The 26445-nt window shown below is 35.3% G+C and overlaps 1 protein-coding gene across 2 annotated transcripts in view; it reads left to right on the top strand.

Moving 5' to 3' along the window:
- POF1B (POF1B actin binding protein) overlaps positions 1-26445 on the top strand; it is a 107875-nt gene that overhangs the window by 5217 nt on the left and 76213 nt on the right. For both annotated transcript variants that reach the window (XM_005594064.5, XM_005594063.5), the window contains exons 2-4: positions 10541-10615; positions 17994-18074; positions 25481-25582. In XM_005594064.5, the coding sequence (XP_005594121.3) occupies positions 10541-10615; positions 17994-18074; positions 25481-25582 (258 nt within the window). The remainder of the gene's footprint in view (positions 1-10540; positions 10616-17993; positions 18075-25480; positions 25583-26445) is intronic.

The raw sequence follows: 26445 nt of genomic DNA, 5'->3' as shown, positions 1-26445 counted from the left end.
TATGTGGAATGTCTCAGGAAGAGCTGTAAATAAATATGCAATGATGAGGTGGACTTTGGCAGAATAGAACTACGAAGCAGTCTAGTTGGAGTCCCTAGGAATGTACGCTTAGGTTTCAAACTTCTTGGGTTTGTTTAATCCTTGCTTTAAGAACTTGGTAGCTGTATGCCTCAGTTGCTTTATTCGTAAAATGGGGCATTAATAATACCTAACTCATAGGATTGTTGCTAGAGACAAATACGATATTACATGGAGGAAAACACATGGCAAAGTGCCTGACACATAGGAAGTGTTAAATAATGTATTTCCTTGAATAAATCACTTGGCCTCTCAGGACCTCAGTTACCACATTTGTAAAGTAGGGATAATAATACCTTCCTTCAAAACTGTTGTGAGTATTGAATGAGTTAACATGTGAAGATGTCCAGCACAATGTCTGGCGTGGAGTTAGCACTCAATTTTCTTTCCTTTACTTGCATTATTGATATCTAAAACTGCAGTCAAAACCCCCCCTTGCTACACAGACAAGATAATAAGCTAAAAGAATAGACCCTAAAGTAAAAGTTCCTTTGACACTGGAAAGATTAAGTAAACACATATACTTGAAAGGCTTATTAAGGCTCTACTAGCTAAGAAAGGCTGATGAGGAAAAGCATGAAAGCAATTTTCTAAAACCTGTGGTATGTGATCAAAAGACTGAAATAGTAGGAATGTATTTATGATGTTTATAGGAATAAGTATCCTTTAGAAGAGGAATTTGGAAGTTCTCATGCTCTTATAGCCTTTGAACCTGAACCCCAATGTTTGAGATGAAATTTTTAAAATGTGTTTTTTTTCCTTTTTTAAATGTGAAGTGACACCAAGCATTAAAGCTTGCCTGCAGTCTAGGTCTTCCTTAATTTTTTCTTTAGAGATGCACTTCCAGTATGGTAGTCACTGGCCACATATGGCTATTTGCACTTATATTTAAATTAAAATCAAATAAAATTAAATATTCAGTTCCCCAATCATGCTAGCTTCATTTTAAGTGCTCAGTAACCATATGTGGCTAGTGGTTGTATTGAGCAGCACAGAATAGAGCATTTCCACCTTTGCAGAGAGTACTATTGGACAGGTCTATACTTGTAACCACTATGCTATAGTGTATATTTCTGGCCTACACAACTGACTCTTATTTATATTACAGTCTCCAAATTGTATTTCATAATCATTTCCTGGTGCACACTCTCATAAACACCCTAAACTCCTTTGGTACATAAGCCAGGCCATAAATAAGTAATATAAATGTACATTTCAATGTTTTTAAAATATTTTATTTACCAAGAAGGCAGATTATTTTTTGTTCTTCAGAATTTTAAAAATATTTTTCTCATAAATGTTACTGATTATTTTGTATTCTTTTTAAAAATATTTTTCTCATAAATATTACTGATTATTTTGTATCAAAACATAATGTTCCAGCACTGGGCAGTAAGTTGATTAATTTTTAGTTATTTAGAGTCATAATGTTTCAAGAGAGATTTGATAGAAATATGACGAAGAAATAAAATTGCTTTGTACCTTATTATGCATGATCTCAGTGTATGATCTCAGCAATAAAATGGCATTTGATTTGTAATTAAAAATCTTTTCTAAAACAGTCATAATTAGGTTCTGATGTTAGGTTCAAACTCCTTATCTTGATGATGTTAAAGGGCCTCCTTAGGACAGTCCAATCCTACTTTTACAATCTATCTCCCATTCCCCACCTCCTTCCACCTTGTGTTCCAGACACTACAGCACTCTATTTCTTGAACAAACTGAGCATTTTGCCTCCCTCCCAAACCCTCCTTTTATTCATGCCATCACCCACTCTGGCAACATCCACCCTTCCCTCATATCTTTGTTGGAATCCCACCTATCTCTCAAAATTCATGTGGAAAGTCGTCTTCAATGTTTTCTCAACCCTGAATCTTCTCACCCTCTCCTCAATGTAGTGCTCCAATCCCACCTCCATTCTGGATATGGTCTCCTTTTAAAGCTAGTATCACTTTGCATTATTTAAATATAAAGTGACACATGTACTTATAATACAAAGTTGTATGTCAGTGGTGCTTCCTCCACACTACCATGGACTGTACACGTCTTGAGGGTTGAGGGTTTTTTTTAAATTAAAACAAATGTTTGGGTAATATAATGCAACTGGAAATTACATGTAAGTTTTTTTTTCTCTCTCTCTCTCTCTCTCTCCCCCTCTTTCTCTCCTCCCTTTCTGTGATTATGGCTTCCAAAAGTGCTTAAATGTGACAACCAGCAGTGACTTTAGGAAAGATGTATGACTTAACTAAGATTGTTTGTTGGTTTCACACTTCTGTGCCCTCTCTTTGAACTGAAAATGGAAAGTAAGACACAAATAGCCTCTGTGAAAAAAGAGAACACATAAAATAAACATAAGGACATTATTTAATAAGTTGATTAGTTTACTATTCTAGTTCTTGGGCCCCATTAGGCATCTTGATCTGACTTATTTTTATTTGACTTATACTTTTTTCCCTTATGGACAAATATTAATCATTAATTACTGTGGCAAATGTTGTTAAAGGAGTAGCTATTCTGATCTGTCATTATATCATTTCCCTGGGATCTTGTGACTTCCTTTAATCAAATTACCTTGAAACTGCTAATTAGTCTGCTTATAGAGATACCCCCTTTACCTCCCATGCTGCTGAATTACTGTCTGTGTGAAGTACTTTTATTTATTGTATCTTACTTAGTTACCTTGTAATTCGTTTAGCGTATCATATATGTGCTCAGAGATTCCTTCATAAAAACTACTGCAGGTTGAGTATTTCTTATCTAAAATGCTTTGAACCAGAAGTGTTTCAAATTTAGGATATTTTTTCAGATTTTGGAACATTTGCATATACATTATGAGCTCTCTTAGGGATGGGACCCAGGTCTAAGCACAAAATTTAGTTGTTTCATACACACCTTACACGCACAGATCAAAGGTAATTTTATAAAAATTTTTAGTAATTTTTTGCACAAAAATTTTACTGCATTTTGACTGGAAACCTGTCAAATGAAGTCAAGTGTGGGATTTTCCACTTGTCAGGTCAAAAACTTGAATATTGGAGCATTTCATATTTTGGATATTTGGATTAGGGATGTAGCCTGTACTACTGTTAATACTCACCCATACACCAAAACAAACACATTTAGAATTTACCAAGGAAAGGGCTGGACACGGTGGTTTACTCCTGTAATCCCAACACTTTGGGAGGTCGAGGTGGGCCGATCACTTGGGGTCAGGAGTTCAAGACCAGCCTGGTTGACATGGTGAACCCGCCCCCATCCCTACTAAAAATACAAAAATTAGCCTGGCATGGTGTCTCATGCCTGTAATCCCAGTTACTTGGGAGGCTAAGTCAGGAGAATCACTCAAATCTGGGAGACAGAGTTTGCAGTGAGCCGAGATCACACCACTGCACTCCAGCCTGGGTGACAGAGTGAGTCTCTGTCTCACAAAAAAAAAAAAAAAAAAAAAAAAAAAAAAAAGAAAAGAAAGAATGAAAAAGAAAGAAAGAAAGATAGAAAGATTTTGGGTTCCTGCATGAATTTATTTTAAAATCTTCACAAATTTAATTACACCTAAGAATATGTTCTCTAGAAAAGTTGCTTAAATTCCCTATACACATCCCGTATCACTCCTCTGCTGCAAAAACCTTCAATGACACTAAGCATCTATAAATTGCTTAGTCTGACTTTCAAGACCCTCCATGATAGGGCTCCTGTGGAATTTCCTGGAACTCTCCTTCTGGTGTCCTATGTTTTAGCTAAGTGTAAATCATTGTTCTCTAAATAAAGTCCCCAATTTTCCACAGCTATGTCTTTCACTCCATTGGTTTTACATCTGAAATGCCCCTGCTCCTCGCCCTCACCAATCTAGACACGCTGAAATTATACAAATTTTTCAAGCCTTTCCTCAAATGTAACCTTCTGATCCTCTGATTGTCCCAGGTTGAAGTTAGCTCTTAGCCCTCAAAACTCACCTAGTGAACTTCTTATAGGTCTTATGATAGTCTACTTAATTCCTATTTGTATTCATAGTGTTTATCCCCTACATAATTATAACCATGGGAGGGTAGAGATTATATTCTACTCATCATTTATATCTCTTTCAATGTCATTACACAGTCAGTAGTGAAGAAACTGCAAGTTAATAACTTAGTCACATATATAATCAATCCAGTAAAAATAATATTTCATATTAATACATGGGTTTTTTATTTTTCACAACTCTTCCATGTATATGAGTATCTAGTAAACAACTTGCTAGAACCTCAAAAATTAGGTAAACAAGCATTATTATATTTATTGTACAAATTGAACAATGTATGAATAAAGACAATATTCATCGTGTATTATTTGTCTGTTAAACAAATAAGGAAATTGAGACTCGAATAGCTCAAAATAACTTGTCTATTTTGTACAACTGTTTAGTGGATTCCCTGAGTTTAGAAACCAGCTCCTGATATTTTCATTACATCAGCTATCTCCCTTAATTAACTTTAGATATTCATGATTTCAGTTTAAATTAGTTCACATTTTTTATTTCAACAAAACATTTGATGGTCACCCTTACTGTATATTTTCCCATTCTAATGTTCTATTATCAGATTGGAAAATAACAAAAATATGTTAGAGGACAAAAATAATTTTCCCTCTAGTTTTCAAGGTCTTGCTCTGAAATAATCCTAGAATTCAGGATATATATTAAGTTTGTCACATTTTCCTTTTATCAAAGGAGAATAACACCTTTCAAGCTTCTGCTTTCCCTTCTTTCTCCACTGCACTGAGCTACTCAAAAGCATTCTCACTAAAGTAAATAACTGAGACATTTAGGCCATTTGCACATCATCTGATTTAACTCTGAAAACGGCATATATATATATGTATATGTGTGTGTGTGTGTGTGTGTGTGTGTGTATATATATATACACTTTAAGTTCTGGGGTACATGTGCAGAATATGCAGTTTTGTTACATAGGTATACACGTGCCATGGTGGTTTGCTGCACCCATCAACCCGTCATCTACATTAGGTATTTCTCCTAATGTTATTCGTCCTCTAGCCCCGACCCCAAGACAGGCCCCGGTGTGTGATGTTTCCCTGAAAACAGCTTTTTAAACAAATAGTTGGAAATAAGATATACTTTTGTGAATAATGAATTCTCTAGGGAAACCAGAGTTTCCTAGCTCCGATTTAGGGTGTACAAAGGTATGGACAGTTATCTCAAGAGATGTAATGAAATTATACCCAAAACAGACTGATTTTAATCTACTTTGGTCTTAAAATTGGTAATGCCCTATGTACTTTATAAAAAGTAAAGAATGAATAGGAGGAAGAGAGCTGTTATAACTTTCCCAAAATTGAAAATCATTACTTGAAGCAGTGCAGGAAAAAAAAAGGACCTAGATATATTAGAACCAAGCCCACATAATTATAAACCAAATTCTTTTTCTTTTTCTTTTTTCTTTTCTTTCTTTCTTTTTTTTTTTTTTTTTTTTTTTTGTTAAGCCGGAGCCTCACTCTGTCTCCCAGCCTGTAGGGCAGTGGCGGGATCTCAGCTCACTGCAAGCTCCGCCTCCCAGGTTCAGCCATTCTCCTGCCTCTCCTGCCTCAGCCTCCCAAGTAGCTGGGGTTACAGGCGCCCCCACCACACCCGGCTAAAATTTTTTGTATTTTTAGTAGAGACGGGGTTTCACCATATTAGCCAGGATGGTCTGGATCTCCTGACCTCGTGATCCGCCCACCTTGGCCTCCCAAAGTGCTGGGATTACAGGCGTGAGCCACCTCGCCCGGCCCCAAATTCCTTTTCACCAGACTCTACTTAAAGTTGCAATAAGGTATAATGTTTGTGTATATAGCAAGTCTGACCCACAGGAATAAATGACAACAAAATGCTGAATATTTTATGAGAAAAAGTAAGGTCTTCCTGCAAAATTGAAGAGATTAGATGATATGAGTATTAAATAAAAACTCAATGGTTTATTGAGTTTTAGAGGCCTGAGAGTACACTCCGTAAATGTATCACGCATTTTACAAACAAATTCTATTGAGTTTATGGAAGCTTAAATTATCTAATCAAGGCTGTTCTCTCACACAGCCACTTTTGGGTGGGTGTCTTATTTTCAGGCCTCCAAAGTTGCTTTTGACAGTGAATAATTTTAAAAATCCCAGTATTTGACCTGTTATATGCACTAGTCAAACCTAACCATATAATTAGGTTACACAACTTGAAAAACAGAAAATATAATGAGACAAGCAATAAAAGTGGCAAAGTATAGTGATTAAGAAAATGAGTTCTGGAGTCATGCTAACTGAGTTGGAATTCCAGCACCTTAGCATTAGCTGTGTAATCTCCATCTGGTTACCTATAGTACCTCTGTCTAACTTTACTTGTGTATATAATGGGGTCCTAATAGTATCTTCTTTATGGGGTTATTTTGAGTGTTAAAGAGAATGATCTATGTAACATGTTTGGCATAGAAAGCTATTAATAGGTGTTAGTTATCATTATAATCATCATCAAAGGAAAACAAGACTGACAAGTTTTAAAATTTTGAAATTGTTTTGTTTGTGTGGAATAATAAGTTGGGAATGGTCTCTTATACTCACAAAATGTCAGAAATAGAAACAAGCTTAAAGATCCTCTAATCCACACTCGCCCACACCCATGTCCCATTTCTCACACGAGGAAAAAATCTCAGAGAGAGAACACGAGTTGACCAATATTACAAAAGTGGCTAGTAGTATAAATGGGAATAAAATCCAGGGCTCCTGGCTCCAAGTCTAGCACTTTTTCCACTATGTCATGATAGCCACCACCACCCCATTATCGCCTTCAATTATTTGGTCATCAGGAATGTGGAGTTTTGTCACAAAAGGCATAAAAACAAAAAAAAGTGTTCATTGAATTTAATAGTTTCAACATGAAAGATTTAGGTAAGCGATATACAGATGAGTAACAAAATTAAACACTGACTGATACAGGTTATTAAGAGGGAGATTTGGATTGTTATTCCTGGAGTGCTTTTAAAACTAAGATCTCCTTTTCATTCATTCATTCAAAAATACTTTGGATCACTTTCTATGGAATGGTCAATTGCTATTTATGGGATACCTTGCTGCAATCTTGCCTGGATCTTGATGCCATTGGAAATACCTTTCAACATCAAGATTTTGTTTATTTTTGACATTTACTCACACCATATTACCTAATTTTGTAGACTTCCAGGGAAAAGGGTTTTTCTTTAGCAAGTCTTTCTGGAATTAATAAACCTATGTTCAGAGAGGTTTTCCCCCTTGTGATCAGCCTAAATCCATACTGATGCAATTTAAATTCATGCTGGTCAATACCATATGTCTAAATATCTTTGATTCATGTTAAGCTACATCTTAATGTTGTAATTTTTGAACGTACTACATTTGTTATCTAATGTTTCCATGAGGGTTGTATGGGGAAGCCACATTTGTGTAGATGATCAATTCTAATAATGAAGGATGAAGTAGGGCTAAAAATAATTGAGTATATTATAATCTATGGAATTGATGTTCCAGCTTTCCACATATAAGAAGATTAAAGAATTCCTTCATTTTAGGGCAAGACTAGTCTTTGCTCAAATACAACCATTTGCCCTTTAAATATCTATTATCTCAGCATGTGAATAAAGTAATTCTGACTATGCTAGCATAAATAAATGTCTTTATCTGTGATGTGTGATGTGTGTGTATTCCTATTTGTTTTAATTTCTGCAGATTTATAAAACTTCTTAGTACACTTTTGTATCTTAAAAGACAGTCCAGTTGGCTAGTAAGGTTTGCTATGTTTCATTTGTTAATGCCATCATATTTGAATTGGTTACAAGAAGGAGGAGAGAGGTATCATTTCTACAACAGCTACCAGATACTAGCCATGTACGTAATGGTCTTCTCAGAATGATACTAGCATAATATTATTAGCCCCAGCCTAAACAGACCAAACATCCTCTAGTCATGAATACCTTCACACACTGCTGGTGGATGTATAATTATCATAGTCAAATTTGGGAAATTAATTGGGCAGTATCTGTTCAAATGAGTAACACACATACTCTATGTCCCAGCAATCCTAATTCTGTGTGGAATTCTTTTTTTTTAAATTTATTTATTATTATTATACTTTAAGTTGTAGGGTACATGTGCATAACGTGCAGGTTTGTTACATATGTATACTTGTGCCATGTTGCTGTGCTGCACCCATCAACTCGTCATTTACATCAGGTATAACTCCCAATGCAATCCCTCCCCCCTCCCCCCTCCCCATGATAGGCCCCGGTGTGTGATGTTCCCCTTCCCGAGTCCAAGTGATCTCATTGTTCAGTTCCCACCTATGAGTGAGAACATGCGGTGTTTGGTTTTCTGTTCTTGTGATAGTTTGCTAAGAATGATGGTTTCTAGCTGCATCCGTGTCCCTACAAAGGACACAAACTCATCCTTTTTGATGGCTGCATAGTATTCCATGGTGTATATGTGCCACATTTTCTTAATCCAATCTGTGTGGAATTCTAAAGAAACATGTTGCACAAGGATGCTCATTGCAGCATAGTGGAAACCTGGAATTAATCTAAATGTTAATCGGTAGGAAAACATATAAACAAGCTGAATACTATTAATTTAAAATAATGAGTTAAAACATGTATCTAGTACATAATACAAGAGATACTGTTTGGTTTAAGTTGTAGAACAACAAAAGCAATAATATTACTATTTATACATAGGTATTTATGTAGACACCTTAACTGACAACAATGGTAACTTCTGGGTAAGTGAGTGGAGGGAAGATGGTCAAGAGAAGGTCTTTAACCTTATCTATATAAATGTTTATATTAAGAATGTGTTCGTGTATTATTTCATAACTAAAGAGCATCCCTCTTTTTTCTTGTCTTCTTGAATCTGCTCCTCTTGGGTCTGTGGGCAAAACCTGCCTGCACATGGTTGTATTTATAACCATTTTCCTAAACTGGATAATGTGTACCTGTTTTGTCTAATATCTGTAATTCTCTGCATTTGTCTGAGCAAGTCTTCTCAATTATTAGCAGAAAATTTGGGAACATATGCAAAAGATTCCTAGAAATACTGAGCCTGCAGTACTGCTGTTGATATAAAGGGTGGGGGAGGATGAAAATGTTATAAGTTTGATAAGAACAACAACAAGAAAGAATGCAGAACATTTGGCAGTTTGAGTAAATGCATAGTCCTGTTTTAAGAACACATGTAATACCTACATTATAGCCATAGTTCTGTATGTGTCTGTCAGTGCTTCCCTTGTAAATTAATGATTCTGATTTTTAATAGTCCCCTTGTTCTAAAGAAAAAATATTTATACCTTTGTAGGAAAATATCCTGGAGTTGTGCCAATTGATTGTAAATTATGGTAAGGAGATTGAGTAATGCCATCAATTCTTTGCACACTAATGAAGTGATTGCAGTTTTGTTGGCTTTGAGGAAATATGTAAACAATGCCAGTGTGATGGATAGATTGATCATTTTATTGGACCATTTAAAAAATTATATTATTTCACTTTTACAGATTATTTTTAACAATACAGCCTACTCTTTGAAATTAGACAAGAAGCAGAATAGACAAAGCATAATTAAGAGTCAGCTTGAATTGATTTAAAATTAGTTACTCTTAGTTGAGTTTTCAAAGGTAGTTTGAAATTTACTCAAGTTTATTCTTCAAACTACCTTCTTCAAAGGTACTTTAAAATTTATTCTTAAAATTACTCTTAGTTGAGTTTTCAAAGGTAGTTTCTTATATTGATTTGAGAATTATTTTTTCTAAGTTTTATTTTATTTTTAAAATTTGGGGCACATAGTAAATGTATATATTTATGGGGTGCATAAGATATTTTGATACAGGCATGCAATGTGAAATAAGCACATCATGGAGAATGAGGTGTCTGTCTCTTGGTTTGATCATTATTAAAGTTTACATCATTTGATGAGAAATTATTTGATGAGTACCATGTACACTATTCGGTTGATGGTTACTCTAAGAGCCCAGACTTCATCACTATGCAAAATATCCATGTAACAAAACTGTACTTGTACCCCTTACATTTATATGAATTTTTAAAAATAAATAAAACAAATACTGAAAGAAAAATTTTGTTTGATAAAATATTATATCTTGTTAAGTGCAAATATATAATAATAATAACATTTGGGTGTATATGAATGCAGAGTTCTTGAAGCAGAAACAAAAAGAATGCAACCTAACAGTACAAGTAGAATGTATTGCTATGAAAGCACTCTAGGAACTCTTTTATCATTGGATCATGTGAGAAGACAACAAAGTAATTTAGTTCTTTGGAAAGATGGACATTATCTAAGAAAGCACTAAATAATGCTCTTATTTCGTACTAATCAGATTATTATAAAAATAAAGAAAAAATACCATGAGAACTTAAGACTTTCAAATAATTTCTGAATTCCCTTTTGTTTCTCTTAACAGGAACTCCATTCTCCAACTTTAAAAATATCTACATGTGGCCCAAGTACTCTACATATAACCCAAAATACTGAACAGGTAAAAGAAGTTGTGAATTACATTAGATTTGTTCCTCTTTTTTATATGGAAGTCTTCTTCATGTATGTAAGCAATCTTTAGATCCTCATAAGACTTTACACATTCACATCATGTGAGGATCATAAAATATGAAAGAGGATTCTCACATATGAGAATCAACTCAACCCAGTAAAAGTAATGTGAAACGAGTACTATGAATCAGATTCTTCTGTTTCATTGCCTATTCAATCTAACTGCTTTTAGTTTGAGTGCAGTTTAATTTAGCCAAGGATCTCCTAGTGAGTGTGGATGAAATACCCAGATCTCAGATTGATTGAAGACTTGGCTTTATGAGTGATTGTATTATGAGTTCATATTCAGAGAGAATAACTTATAGGGTCATAACTAACTCTTCTTATAGGTGTATGATTTGAAAGACACACAAGGGTCTATTTCCTTAGCCTTTATGGCTAATAATCCCACTTTTAGGATTATTCTTGAATCTAGGTATTGTGTATCCAAAAGGTAGCTATAATAATAAACAGAATATTAAAATATGTGTTTCATTAAGTAATTGCCATATATAAAAAAGTAAATTCTAAGAAAGTAAAACATAAAGCACACTAAGTTTGTTGTTACATGAAAGAGGAGTAAAGGGGTTATGGGATTTAGAAGGTAGGAAGGCGGGAGATGCTGTTTTAAGAAAACAATCTGACCCAGTGCGGGGTCAGGATGTGAACTTGGATAGTGAGGAGACAAATGAACAAAAATTGGTCTTTAGTCCTTGAATACAGCAAGGAAAATATGATATTATGCAGAAAAATAAGAAGATTATTAAAGAAAAGTTTCCCTACCACTTCTCAGTTTGGTCTAGATTAGAGTTAGGTCAATTAGAGTAATGCACTTACTCAGCTTACATTTGCTGAACACCAAGTATGTGCCACATATTGCACCAAGATAAATTAGATACAATCACTATTTTCAAGGAGCTCACAGACTAGCATGGGCCACATACATAACAAACCACTGGACAGTGGGATAAAGGTTATAACTGACTTAGAAATGTAGCCCTATAGGATTTTGTTCTCATTGATATATAAGAACTCTCTTTATATGGATGATATTAACTCTTTTCCCTGCCATGGAACCCGTTGCCTGCTCATTACCAGGCAGGGAACCCCCGGCTTAGGCCTACAGCACAGAACCTCCATCCCGGGCTGATAGCACTGAGTGATTGCTGACCTGTATCTCCCTGGGTGGAGCCCCCGGGAGACAAGTAAAAGACCTTTGACCACAACCACTGCTAAGGTCGTCTCTGCTGCCTCCAAGTTGAGGAGAAAACAAACACTGATATCACCATAGAGCTGTAATGGCCATCCCTGGAGTGCCAAGCCACAATTTACAGCCAGCACTCAAATGGGAGAGGAGCCCACACTTTCAGGGCATTGAGAGGGAGCATAGCTGCAACTGTGAGGAAATAACAGAGGAGCAACGGGACTGCGGAAGAGCCTACCAACAGATTGCTATGCCTAAGCGCCACGTATTGGATCACAACCCAAAGCTTCAACAACAATACCTCACTAACAAAACTCCCTGTGAAACCAAAGACAAGAAGTCAGCTATTTAGACCCTGCACAAAATCTCAGCCCTGTGAAAACATCCAAAAAAGAAGTCTACTGACTGTGTTCAACCTACACTGCAGTTAAAGGAACACCCACACACGGAGGTAAGAAAAAACCAATGCAAGAACACTGGCAACTCAAAACGACAGAGTGGCTTATGTCCTCCAAATGATCACACTTGTTCTCCAACAAAGGTTCTTAACCAGGTTGAACTGGCTGAAATAACAGAAACAGAATTCAGAATATGGATAGAAATAAAGATCATTGAGATTTAGGAGAATGGCAAAACCCAATCTGAGAAAACTAATAATCACAATAAAAGTATACAAGAGCCGACACATGGAATAGGTAGTGAAAAAAGAACCTAACTGATCTGATAGAGCTGAAAAAACACACTAGAAGAATTTCACAATGCAATCACAAGTATTAAAAGAAGAATACATCAAGCCAAGGAAAGAATCTCAGAACCTGAACACTGACTCTTTGAAATAAGACAGTCAGACAAAAATAAAGAAAAAAAGAATTAAAAAGAATGAACAAAATCTCTGAGGAATATGGGATTATGTAAACAAGCTAAATCTATGAATTATTGGCAACTCTGAAAGGGACAGGGAGAAAGCAAAACCTTGGAAAAACATTTTAGGATATAGTCCATGAAAACTTCCCTAGCCTTGCTAGAGAAGCCAACAGTCAAATTTAGAAAATACAGAGAACCATGCAAGGTTCTACACAAGAAGATAATCCTCAAAACACATAATCAGCAGATTTTTCAAGGTTGAAATGAAACAAAGAATGTTAATGGCAGCTAGAGAGAAAGGACAGGTCACTTACAAAGGAAAACCCATCAGGCTAACAGTGGACTTTTCAGCAGAAACCCTCAAGCCAGGAGAGATTAGAGGCCTGTATTCAATACTATTAAAGAAAAAAATCATCAAACAAGGATTTCATATCCAGTCAAACTAAGCTTCTTAAGCAAAGGATAAATAAGATTATTTTCAGATAAGCAAATGATAAGGGAGTTTGTTACCATCAGACCTGCCTTACAAGAGATCTTGAAAGGCGCACTAAACATGGAAAGTAAAGATCATTACCAGTCAATAGAAAAACACTCTTAAGTGCACAGATCAGTTACATTATAAAGCAGCCACACAAACAAGCCAGCACAATAACCAGTTAACAAAATAATAACAGAATCAAATGCACACACTTCAATACCAATCTTGAATGTAAATGGGCTAAACGTCCCAGTTAAAAGGCACAGAATGGCAAGCTGGATGAAGAACCTAGACTCCCCCCAAAAAATGCTGTCTTCAAGAGACCCATCTCACATACAATGACACCCGTAGGCTAAAAATAAAGGGATGGAGAAAAATCTACCAAGAAAATGAAAAAATAAAAAAGCACGGGTTGCAATACTAATTTCAGACAAAACAGACTTTAAGAAAGATTAGAAAAAAAAAAAAAGACAAAGAAGGGCATTACCTAATGATAAATATTTCAATTTAACAGGAAGACTTAACTATCCTAAATATATATGCACCCATCACAGGAGTACCAAGATTCATAAAGCAAGTTCTTAGAGACTTACAAAGAGATGTAGACTCCCATGCAATAACAGTGGGGGACATCAACACTCCACTGAAAGTATTAGACAGCTCATCAAGGCAGAAACTTAACAAAGATACTCAGGTCTTGAACTCAAGATTTGACCAAATAGATCAGATAGACCTCTATGGAACTTCTCCTCCCCAAAACAACATACTATACATTCTTCTCATCATCACATAGCACATGCTCTAAAATCCACCAAACAGTCAGATATAAAACAATCCTCAGGAAATGCAAAAGAACTGAAATCATACCAAACACCTTCTTGGACCAAAGCGCAATAAAAATAGAAGTCAAATTTTTAAAAATCCCTCAAAATCATGCATTTACGTGGAAATTAAACAACATGCTCTTGAGTGACTTTTGGGTAAATAATGACATTAAGGCAGAAATCAAGAAGTTCTTTGAAACTAGTGAGAACAAAGACACAACATACCAGAATCTCTGGTACACAGCTAAGGCAGTGTTAAGAGGGAAATTTATAGCATTAAACACCCACAACCAGAAGTTAGAAAGATCTCAAATTAACAACCTAACATCACAACAGTAAGAATTAGAAAATGAAGAGCAAACTAACCCCAAAGCTAGCAGAAGACAAGAAATAACCAAAATCATTACTGAACTAAAGGAAATTGAGACACAAAAAAACATTCAAAAGATCAACAAATCCAGGAGTTCATTTCTCAAAAAATTAATAAGGCACATATGCTACTGGTTAGACTAATAAAGAAGAAGAGAGAGAAGATCCAAATAAACACACTTAGAAATGACAAAGAGGATGTTACCACTGATCTCACAGAAATAAAAATAACCATTAGAAACTGCTACAAACACCTCTATGCATACAAACTGAAAAACCTAGTAGAGATGAATGAATTCCTGGACACATTTTTCCTCCCAAGACGGAAGCAGGAAAAAATTGAATCTCTGAGCAGACCAATAATGAGCTCCAAAATTGAATCAGTAATAAATAACCTAACAACAACAACAAAAAGCCCAAGACCAGATGGATTCACAGCCAAATTCTACCAGATGTACAAAGAAGAGTTGGTACCATTCATATTGAAAGTACTACAAAAAAAATGAAGAGGTGGGATTCCTCCCCAAATCATTCTATGAGGCCAGCATCACCTTGATACCAAAACCTGGCAGAGACACAACAACAAAAAAAGAAAGCTTCAGGCCAATATCCCTGATGAGCATTGATGCAAAAATCCCCCACCAAATACTTGCAAACTTAATCCAGCAGCACATCAAAAAGCCAATCCACCACCATCAGATAGGTTTCACTTCTGGGATGCAACACTGGTTCAGCATTCATGAATTAATAAATGCAATGCATCACATAAACAGAACTATAGACAAAACCACATGATTATCTCAATAAATGCAGAAAGGCTTTTGATAAAATTTAACATTGCTTCATGTTAAAAAGTCTCAATAAACTAGGTATTGAAGGAACATACTTTAAAATAATAAGAGCCATATATGACAAACCTACAACCAACACCATAGTGAAAGGGAAAAAGCTGGAAGCATTCCCCTTGAAACCCTGCACAAGACAAGGATGCCCCCTTTCTCCACTCCTATTCAACATAGTATTGGGAGTACTGGTCAGAGCAAACAGGTAAGAGAAAGAAATAAAGAACATTAAAATAGAAAGAGAGGAAGTCAAACTATCCCTGTTTGCAGTTGACATGATTCTATATCTAGAAACCCCCATAGTCTTAGCCAAAAACTACCTTAAGCTGATCAACAACTTCAGCCAAATTTCAGGATACCAAATCAATGTGCAAAATCACTAACATTCTTATACACGGACAACAATTATGCCGAGAGCAAAATCAGAAATGCAATCCCTTTCACAATTGCCCCCCCCACACACACATACACACACACACACACACACACACACACACACGAAATACCTAGGAATACAGCTAACTAGTGAGGTGAAAGATCTCTACAATGAGAATTACAAAACACTGCTCAAAGAAATCAGAGATGACACAAACATGGAGAAACATTCCATGCTCATGGATAGGAAGAATCAATATTGTTAAAATGATCATGCTGCCCAAAGTAATTTATAGATTCAATGCTATTCCTATTAAACTACCAAGGACATTCTTCACAGAACTAGAAATAAAACTATTTTAAAATTCATATAGAATGAGAAAAAGAGCCCAAATAGCCAAGGCAATCCTAAGCAAAAAGAACAAAGCTGGAGACATCACGCTGCCCAACTTCAAACTACTACAGGGCTATAGTAACCAAAACAGCATGGTACTGGTACAAGAACAGACACATAGACCAATGGAACAGAATAGAGAGTGCAGAAATGAAGCCACACACCTTACAACTATCAGATTTTTGACCAAACTGTCAAAAACAAGCAATGGGGAAAGGACTCCCTATTCAATAAATGGAGCTGGGGTAACTGGCTAGCCATATGCAGAAGATTGAAACTGGATTGATTACAGTCTTAAATGTAAAACCCCAAACTCTAAAAACCCTAGAAGACAACCTAAGCAATACCATTCTGGACTTAGAAACAAAATGTCAAAAGCAATCCCAATAAAAGCAAAATTGACAAACAGAATCTAATTTAACTAAGGAGCTTCTGCACATTAAAGGAAACTATCAATAGAGTGAAAGGACAACCTATAGAATGGGATAAAAATATTTGTCAACTACACATTTGACAAGTCTAATATCCAGCATCTATAAGGAACTTGAACAAATTTACAAGAGAAAAACAAACAACCCAATTAAAAAGTGGGCAAAGGACATGAACAGACACTTCTCAAAAGAAGCCATACATGTAACCAACAAGCATATGAAAAGAAGCTCAATATTACTGATCATTAGAGAAATGCAAGTCAAAACCACAATGAGATTCCATCTGATAACAGTCAGAATGACTATTATTAAAAAGTCAGAAGAAAATAAAACCTAACAGATGCTGGTGAGACTGTGGAGAAAAGGGAAAGTTTATACATTGTTGGTGGGAGTGTAAATTAGTGTGGCAATTCCTCAAAGGACCAAAAATAGAACTACCCTTTTACCAGAAATCCCCTTACTGGGTATACAACTCAGCAATCCCATTACTGGGTATATATCCTAAGGAATATAAATCATTCTACCATAAAGACACATGTACATGAATGTTCATTGCAGTATTGTTCACAAAGGCAAAGATATGAAATCACTATGCCCATTAATGACAGATTGGATAAAGAAAATGTGATGTATATATATATATATATATATATATATATATATATATATATATATGCACCATGGAATAGTAGGCAGCCATAAAATAGAATGAGATCATGTCTTTTGTGGGAACATGGATGGAGCTGTAGGCCATTACGCAGCAAACTTACACAGGAACAGAAAACCAAATACCGCATGTTCTCACTTGTAAGTGGGAGCTAAATAATGAGAAATCCTGGACACAAAAAAGGGAACAATACACATTGGCCCACACTTGAGGATGGAGGGTGGGAGGAGGGAGACGATTAGTAAAAATAACTACTGGGTACTGGGCTTAGTCCCTGGGTGATGAAATAATCTGTACAACAAACCCCTGTGTCATGAATTTACCTATATAACAAACCTGCATATGTCCTCCTGAACCTATAATAAAAGTTAAAAATAATAAATAAATCTACATGAACCCCCTAAAAAAATTCTTTTCCCATCAACATTTTACAATGATATCTATGGTCCTCTCTTTCCAGCACACTGAAGATTTATATGTTTAACTACACACACATACACGTTTTTCTCTTTGTGTCTCTTTTCATTGTTTTTAAGATAAGATGTCTTTTCCAAACCAGAGGTTTAATTCATCACTATTGAGGTATTATTTTCTTGTAATCATTTATAATGAAACAAGCATTTTAAAATGCTTGTCAAATATAGTTTGGAATGTGGATGAAATACCATGAAATGAGTATAATACAAGTACCCAGTAAAATGCTGGGCACAGAACACATGCTTTTATACATGTTTCTGAAATTAAAATTAACTAAATCATACATCATCATTCATGCAAATAACTAAAAATATCACACTGGAAATTGTTCCCTATTGTTATTGATAGCTCCAAGGTAATTAAATAACTATGATTATATCCAGCTTTTATCTTTTCTTTACAGGAACTTCATTCTCCAACAGTGAAAGTTAATACATATCCACAGACCACTATTAGGAAATATGTAGTACAAAATCCTGAACAGGTAAGACACAAACTTTTCCCAAGATATAATTCTTTAGAAGTTAATTGCTTAAACAAAAAGGCTTAATCACTTACCAGATCCTTAAGATCAGATTGTTGGACTTTCTTACAGTTACAAAGTAAATTGCTGATTATCAGTATCAATAAATGTCATCTTTAATGCCAGACAACCAGGCGTCTATATATTCTGACTCAGAGATGCAATACTTCCAAGCAGGTTGGAAATTATTGGGTTGTAAACATTTTCCTCTTCTATGGTCCCACCCTTATGCTACAAAAGACTTTTATGCACTTTGAACGAAAGAAAAAAGGGACAAAGTTCTTTTACAGGCTTCACATAAAAGCTCTGTCAATTGCTACACCAGGGGTTGGAGTTTTCAGACTATTTACCTTTGCCATGGAGATATGGGCTAGGAAGATGAAAATTAAAGGTCAAAAGTTAAATAGTGCCCCTATGCCTGTATTGCCTGTGGTGTGTGAACTTTTGTGCCCAGAAATGAGTTTTTTAGAAAATTACATTATTATTGTTTACTGAGATATAAATCCTTACATTTCACAAACTGAGATTCCACTATAATAAGCCATCCTCAACACATGCATTTACATTCATGCACACATACCCCTTTTTTTAGCTGCAACAGGAAGCTCTAGGAGGTTGTAAGGACATCGGTTTCACAATTGGCAACAGTATGATCCAGAGAGGACTACAATAATTCTTTGCTTTGCTCTTTATTTTTCTGCCATGATGTGAAGCCATCCTGCCCTTCCCTTATAAGATAAAAAATTTACTTCAGCTGTGGAAAGGAAAGGGTTAGATTAGGGGCCTGCTTCCTACTATTCTAAGTGAGTGGGGAAGATGTACTAAGCTTCTGCTAATATCTAAACCCTTTCTTCTTCATTTACTTATTTATTAAAAATAATCTCATGGCTCCTTAGCTAGGCAGGCTGCTAGTTGTGCATGTGTGTCGGTATGAACCTACGAGGCTCTGAGTCGAGGAGTGATTGTTTTGGACATTTGCTTGAGCTTTCATACATCCATGTAAATATTGAAAGGGCATGTTATTACAGTTAAATCAGTTGCCTGTTCCTCCTTTTGCAGAATCAAATATTTATGCAATGAATCTGAAAATGATGGAGGTAGAGAGGGAGAGGTAGGGAGGGGGAGATGGAAAGGGCCTGGGAGAGGATAGCATATCTTTTTCTGTTACTTGGCCAGTCACTTCACACATTCCTCTTCTTCCTTTCCCTCTCTCTTTTTCTTTCTTTTTATACATAATCTGGGGGATATGCATACTTGGATGCATATTGCACTTGATACTCCTGGCTTTCAGAGTTAGTTCTAGATACCCATTATTTTCATAGTGTGAGAATTGCTGTGCTTGCCTAGGATATATCCAGAGAGATTTAAAATGTCCAATCATTTGGATTCCAATCCACTTTGCCAGCAACTCTTACATGACTTTGGATGAATCCTTATTCTTTAGTTAATAGGGAAAAAAAAATTAATAACTATTGGGTATATACTCCGTGCTGGGCAATTTCAATATTATGTCCTGGTTAATCCTAAAAAGGTGAAAAAAAAATGGAAGCAGAGAGAAATTCAGTCATTTACTCAATAAATATTTATTGATTGCCTATTGCATTCCAGAAATTGCCCTAAGAACTAGAGGATAAAGCAGTAAACAAAACAAAGTCCCAACCTTCTTCAACTTAAGTTCCTAGCTAGTGCAAAACCATTCAATTACAAAAGAGCAAAATTGGAACTGAAATTGAACAATAGAGAGATGGGAGTGAAACATTTGCAAATGAAGGACAATTGATGATGGAGGTGAATTAGGATCTAATACTCACTTATGCACCCCCTTACCCACATGTAGTTATGAGAACGGAGAAATTAGAAGTATATATGCAAATACCTAACATATTGGAAAAACTGAGCCTACCCCTGTGAGACCTCATCAACATGACTGTGTTCAACTACAAACTTGTTCAACTTGTAGTTGAATACAGTCATATCGATTTTTCTCTCAGGACAAAGTCCCAGCAGAAGGTTGAAGAAAATGGTCATTTTAAATCATTTAACTCTTTACATTATTGAGGAATGAAGCAAATTTCAAGTTTCATGATGCTTTGTAAATGAAAAGTAATCTAACTTGTTTTACAAAATAGCTTGAAAATCCTGTTTAGCTATACGCCCCATTTTATTTATCTAAGTAGATTCTTTTTTTGTTTGCTCTTTTAAATCCCCTCAGGAGAAGATTCTGGTTTAATTACAATATTTATAATAAGCTGAGCCTTCTAAACAGCAATTTCATCCTCTTTCACCTCCCAGCTTGTCTAATCTTTATTTCTTTTTCCTGTAATTAAAATAATCTCAATCCACATGTCCCATTATGATTTTTTCTATCTCTGTTGAGTCTGTTTATTTTTTGTTGTTCCTGATCTCCATTTGTCATCATTTAATCTAAGGATTTATGCATTCTGGTTAACATCTGATCCAGAAATGAAGGAAATACATTTGTTCCATTAGTGGATATAATCCAATTAATACTAATCAATTTCATTAATTTTCCAGTTGTGAAGCTCCTGCTATGGGGAAGACACTATACAGTCTCTCAACAGAAAGTGAAATAAGACATGTTTCCCAAATTAAAGGAGCATACAGCTCTTATCAGGGAAAGAAATAAGACAGGTCCACAAATAGCTATGTAGAATACATGATGAGATGTAGGATAGATGCCATGAAAGGACTACGGATAAATTATTATTGGAGTTCAGATGTCAGAGATAATATATTTGTTTGGGGGAAATCAGGGAAGGATTTATTGTGGTATTTAAGGTATTAGTATGATTAATCTTGTTGTTAGCATTATTTTACTACTAAGGAAATGAAAGTTTGAGTAAGTATAACTTGCTCAGGTCTTCTGATGCTAATTCATCACTCTATATCTTTTCCGACAGCTATTTTAGATGGTAGCTTTAACAAGATTCGATGACTTATTGGATATGGAGAAAAGTCAATATGACCCTAAACTTTTTAGCTTGAGACACTGAGAGTAAGGTGACCCACTTAAAGTGATTGAAATGTGAGTGGGAGGAGAAGTAGATTTAGAAAAGGGTGAAATTTTGAGTTTTATTTGAACCAGTAGCATTTTAGGTGCATAGAAACAAAGACACCTAATAGGCAGTTAAAAAATGACTCAAAGGTCACATTTGACAGAGATGTGGGAATCATTCCTCTTAAAGGTATCGTTGAAGCTATGGGAATGAGTGAGATCACTAAGAGGTAATGGAGAAGATTGGGTCAGAACTTTGAGAAATGTCTACTTTAAGTGAACAGAAGGAAGGAGCCATTTTCACAGAGAGGTTATCAGCAAGGGATGTGAACACACCGTAACTGAAGCAAATGCAAACATGGGGTGCTCAACCATCTCAAATGACCAAAAGGCCCAAGAAGATGACGTTGGAGAAATAGAGTTTGACCATTAACAGTAATAAGAAAGGCTAAAGATGCAACAGAGAAAGTAGACAAATGGGATAATATTCTGGAAGACATAAGAAGGAATGGGATTCCAGGTACAGATGGAGAAATGACTTCAGGAAAAAAGAGAAAGAGAGAGAGAATGCATCTTTTTCCTTAAGTGGACGGAAGGAGCAGAAAAAAGAGATTTTTGAGATGTGCAGGAAAATAGAGAGATCTAATTAGATAGATTATCTTGGTTTTCACTGTAAATAGGAGGAGAAAGACGGAGTATAAGCACAGGAGTTGAGGAAAATGAAAATATTATCAACGTTATAAAGAATTTGATGAATACAAATATAACCACAAAGGTTGGAGGGTCTACTTGAAGTTGGATATCTTCAAATTGTAACGAGCCAAATCAGCAAATCTTTTTTTAAAAAATTTTCCACTAAGGTTTTGGGGCCTGGGAACAGTAAAGTAGATGTTGGGGATTATATATTTTGTTAGATGTGAGAATTACTGCCAGAGGTTCTAGCTGTTACAATTAAAATTATAAGATCTGCCACTTTGAAAACACCTATTAATTTTTAGGGTAGATCTGGCACCAATTCAAATGGACAGGTTGAGAAAAAGAAGGTGCCAAAATAGTAGAGTTGTCTAGCAGCTCATTTGTTGAGAAATCTAAAACTTCTGATTGAATTTATTTTGTTGACTTATTTTCAAAGAATTGTTTATTTATATCAACTTTTGATTTACTTTCTTACAGATTTGGGGAAAATAATAGTCCCCTAAATTTGGAGGTGTTTTTTTTCAGTAAGTCATTCAAGTAATATGACCAAAATATTCGAGACAGAATCAACATCGTTTGTGCCTAGACCATCTTTTGTCTTGTAAAAAAAATGATTGTTCATCGTTTATAGTGAACTTCATTTCACAGAAAAAAAAAATTTCATGCTTTTGTTAAATTTGTTTTCCCTCTCTTAGAGGATGGTTACATTCCTAAGATGAAGGTTCATATCATTCCTTCTCACTCAGTCATCTATTCACTCACTATGTGGTACTCAAGACAGTCAAAGTCCCTGCCCTCAGTAAGCCTACTTGTGTATATTTTTGTAGAAAAGTTATAAGGGAATTATCAATATTATTTAAAACACAGTATGGATTTTAAATATTATATTACAATATTATTTAAAACAAATGTAATTTGTACATTAAAATTATAGATTAAGGGTACTTTAAAACACATGATATTACTTAATATTCTGCATTACCCTCCCTATGCTAAGAAAACTGAGCCTCTGATAAGGTTAATGGCCTACCTGATTTTCTGCAGCACATAGGAGGAGGAAGAACTGAAATATAGGTTTTATGACTCAATGATTTCTCTCCCATTATACTTTCTTCCACTGATTTTAGTAGTCAAACCCAATGGATTTGTAGTAATCCAAATCCAATCCACTTTATAATTCTCATCTGTTGGCCACTTTGAAACATTTTTACCTTTGACTTCCCACTGCTTCTTGAAAATTACTCTTCCCTTAAATTACAATATTTTATCCTCTAAGACCTCTTGAGACATGTCTAGTTCTATATTTGCTCTTCATTTGACTATTCAGCAATTGCCTGGCTTAATCTAGCACTAGTGAGCAGGTGATCTTGATATATATAATAGATCTGTAGCCTTGCACTCCCCACTTAGTTCCAGACCTGCATTTTCACCTATGTGTTAAACATCTATATCTGAGTGTCTATCCAGACATTTTTTTGTAAAAGAGTCAATTTGGGAGCTATTTGCAATCATTTGCCACATGTTAAAGGGATTAGTATGCACTATGTAGTTTGCTAAGTGTTCTGGGGAATAAAAACATAATCAGACCTAGATTCTTATTAGGAGCACATAAAATGTCTCAACATTTTCATTTTTGGTACCATGTAGTAGACTCCTCAGATTCAAGATCTCAGAGTCATCTTTGAACAGTACCATCTTTGATTATTGGGATAATCTTACCAGTGTCCTAATCTGTACTCTTCCTCTAATTAATCTCCCTGAAGTAAACTTCACCTCATACCCCTGTTTAAAAGCACATAAAGACTTCTCACTGCTTGAAGAACCAAGCTCTATCTACTAAGTGTGTCCTAGACATATAACTTACACTTTTCCAAACTTGGTGACTTTAATTGTTTTGTTTCCTTCACTTGGAATACCATTTTCTTCCGTTTTCTCATATTCAAAGACCACTTTAATCTTCTTTCAAGTGCCACCTAATCCAGGTACCCTACTAGAGCACCATCAGATGGAACTCAGTTTTTTTCCTCTGAACTCCATCCCGTAAGTTCTTTCTCTGTACATGTAAGGGCATTTGTCTCTTTCTACTTTGCATACATGTTTGTGTTCATATATTATCTAGATCAGGGATTGGCATAATTTTTCTGTAAAGAAACAGATAACAAATATTTTACGTTTTCCTGGCCACATAGGGCCTTGGACTTTGTTTTTTATTTATAGTCCTTTAAAATCTAACTTCCATTCTTAGCTTGAGGACAGAATAAAAATAGGCTATCTACCATAGTTTGACGAATACTGATCAATATTAAATGCTCTTGGTAATAAAATAAGTCAGACTTATATTTTTGTGCCTCAAAGCATGTAGCAAAGTACACTGTGTATAGCAAGCACTTAAGCATGTGTTTCATGATTGCACATAACTACCATAGGGGCTCTTTTACAAAAACAAACAAACACAAAATAGCTTCTAGGAAAATCTTTCTAAATATATTCAGCTTTAGATTTAATACTTCATCACCTAGACAGATTTGGTCACTTATATATTTGTTTTACCAAAGTCTCCAAGGAACAGTTGGTTAAAACACCTTTTGCTCAAACTTAAATACAGTAAGTATGTAACTTTTGATTCGATAGCATCTTCCCTTTTAAACAATCAGTGTTTTGGTCCAGCTGCTCTGAGTATTTACAATAGCAGACTACAAAAATCCTAGCACGTTTTGTTGATTTTGAAATGTTCTTAAATACATTAACCAGTGACAGGCTTGCCTATGTGGTCTTCTATAGTATTCCCCTATATCACAAAATAAATGAATGCAAATTGTGTTTCATAGAAAAACAACAAACAAAACAACTCCAGATCTCCCTACACAAGTAGACTTCAAATGAAAACGAAAGGAAGGGAAAAGAACATGGTGCATATGACATTTATTTTAGACTCCTGGTCTGATTCTTATTAGCTCTTCCCCAGTTTCTTTCAGATTTTGGACATGTCACCAGCCTATATTTCGTTGGCTGACGTCTTCTAGGCACTCAGCTAATCTTACAGCAATTTAGTTGAATATATGGAGATAAAGTGGCTCTTAAAGCCTCTACTCTGCTCTTAATATTCAAAACATATGTTGTTCTGAGAGTCTTAGCCTTGATTATAATCACAATTAAGAATTGTACATTTCAAGGGCACCCAATTGAGTTGCAGAAAAAAATCTTTAATATATTTCTACCTACTTTGTGGCCTAGTCATGCTGAAATATGTTTATTTTGCATTTCTCCAACAATTTTTGCATAGAAAGAAATCTTCCAGTGAACCCAATTTAAATGAGATTGACCTCATGCTTGCATACCTCGAAGGAAACTCATTATATCTTGCCTTAGGAACAGAGAGAAAATTATCTTTTCCACTCTCCACCAATCTCCACAAAAGACGTTATTAGGCCTAGTAAAATGTAATAGGAGAAATCCAGATTGTTCTTTTTGATAAAGGGAACTACCTTTATTATTATTTCCTTGCATCTACCAACATTATTGGGATGTCATTCCACTCTCTTCCTAAGGACGGCCACTACCTCGGAGCCTATTAGACACTGGATATTTGCCTAATTTAACATTACTCTGAAAAGACAACTTTCAAAACAAAACATATAATTTACTATCATTTTAGGAACCACTGTCTCAATTCCTAAGAGGAAGCCATTTCTTCCCAGGAAACAACGTTATTTATGAAAAAACAATAAGAAAAGTGGAGAAGCTAAATACTGACCAGGTGAGTAATGTTTGTTTAAAAACTTGTTTTTAAGTGTATAATTTTGAATTGTGAGTATTTTAATAGAGCTCAAGTGACGTTCAACTGTGAAGTGCAAGGCAAGACCACCATGACTTATAATATGCTATGATATCTAGAACCCTTCATACCATCCTTAATACTTTCATATCCATTTTTCATGTGAAGTATTATTGTCCCCTTTTTACTGAAAGAAAATTGAAACCAGGATATGTGAATTCACATAGAAAATTAATGGCAGAATCTGAACTTAATATAGATATCCCAATGCCTTGTGTGCTATCCTTTAAACTGGTCCAACAAAAATCATAATTTAAAACATAATTTTGTTCTAATTCTTTTAATATAGAATGAATTTTAAATGAACAATACATAGGAACAGATATGTGAAATACCATATACTGTAAAAGATCTAGAAAACTAAAGCTTCTAGTACATTTAAAAAATTCTGTTACGCTCAAATCGACAGACCAAGTATAAAACTGCAGCAAGGCCACAGTAATTCCATGGCATCTAGAGCCACAAGTCCTTCATGCAGAGTTGTTACTATAATGAACTGAGGTTTCATATTGCTCTTCTCAGTTCATACAAGCATGTCCAGTCCAATGTCCAGGACTTGTCTGTTGGACATTCTTGAACTAGGGCAGTGTATTAGTTTCTTAGAGCTGCTGCAACAAAGTACCACAAACTGTGTGGTTTAAAACAACAGAAATTTATTGTCTCACAGTTCTGGAGGCCAGAAGTCTGAACTTACTGTGTTTGCAGGGCTATGTTCTCTCTGAAGCTGACAGAGAAGGAACTCTTCCATTCCTGTCTCCTTGCTTTTGGTAGCCTCAGACATTCCT

This window comes from Macaca fascicularis, chromosome X, assembly GCF_037993035.2.
Source record: "Macaca fascicularis isolate 582-1 chromosome X, T2T-MFA8v1.1".
NCBI lineage: Eukaryota > Metazoa > Chordata > Mammalia > Primates > Cercopithecidae > Macaca > Macaca fascicularis.
This window is presented reverse-complemented; position numbering and strand designations above follow the sequence as displayed.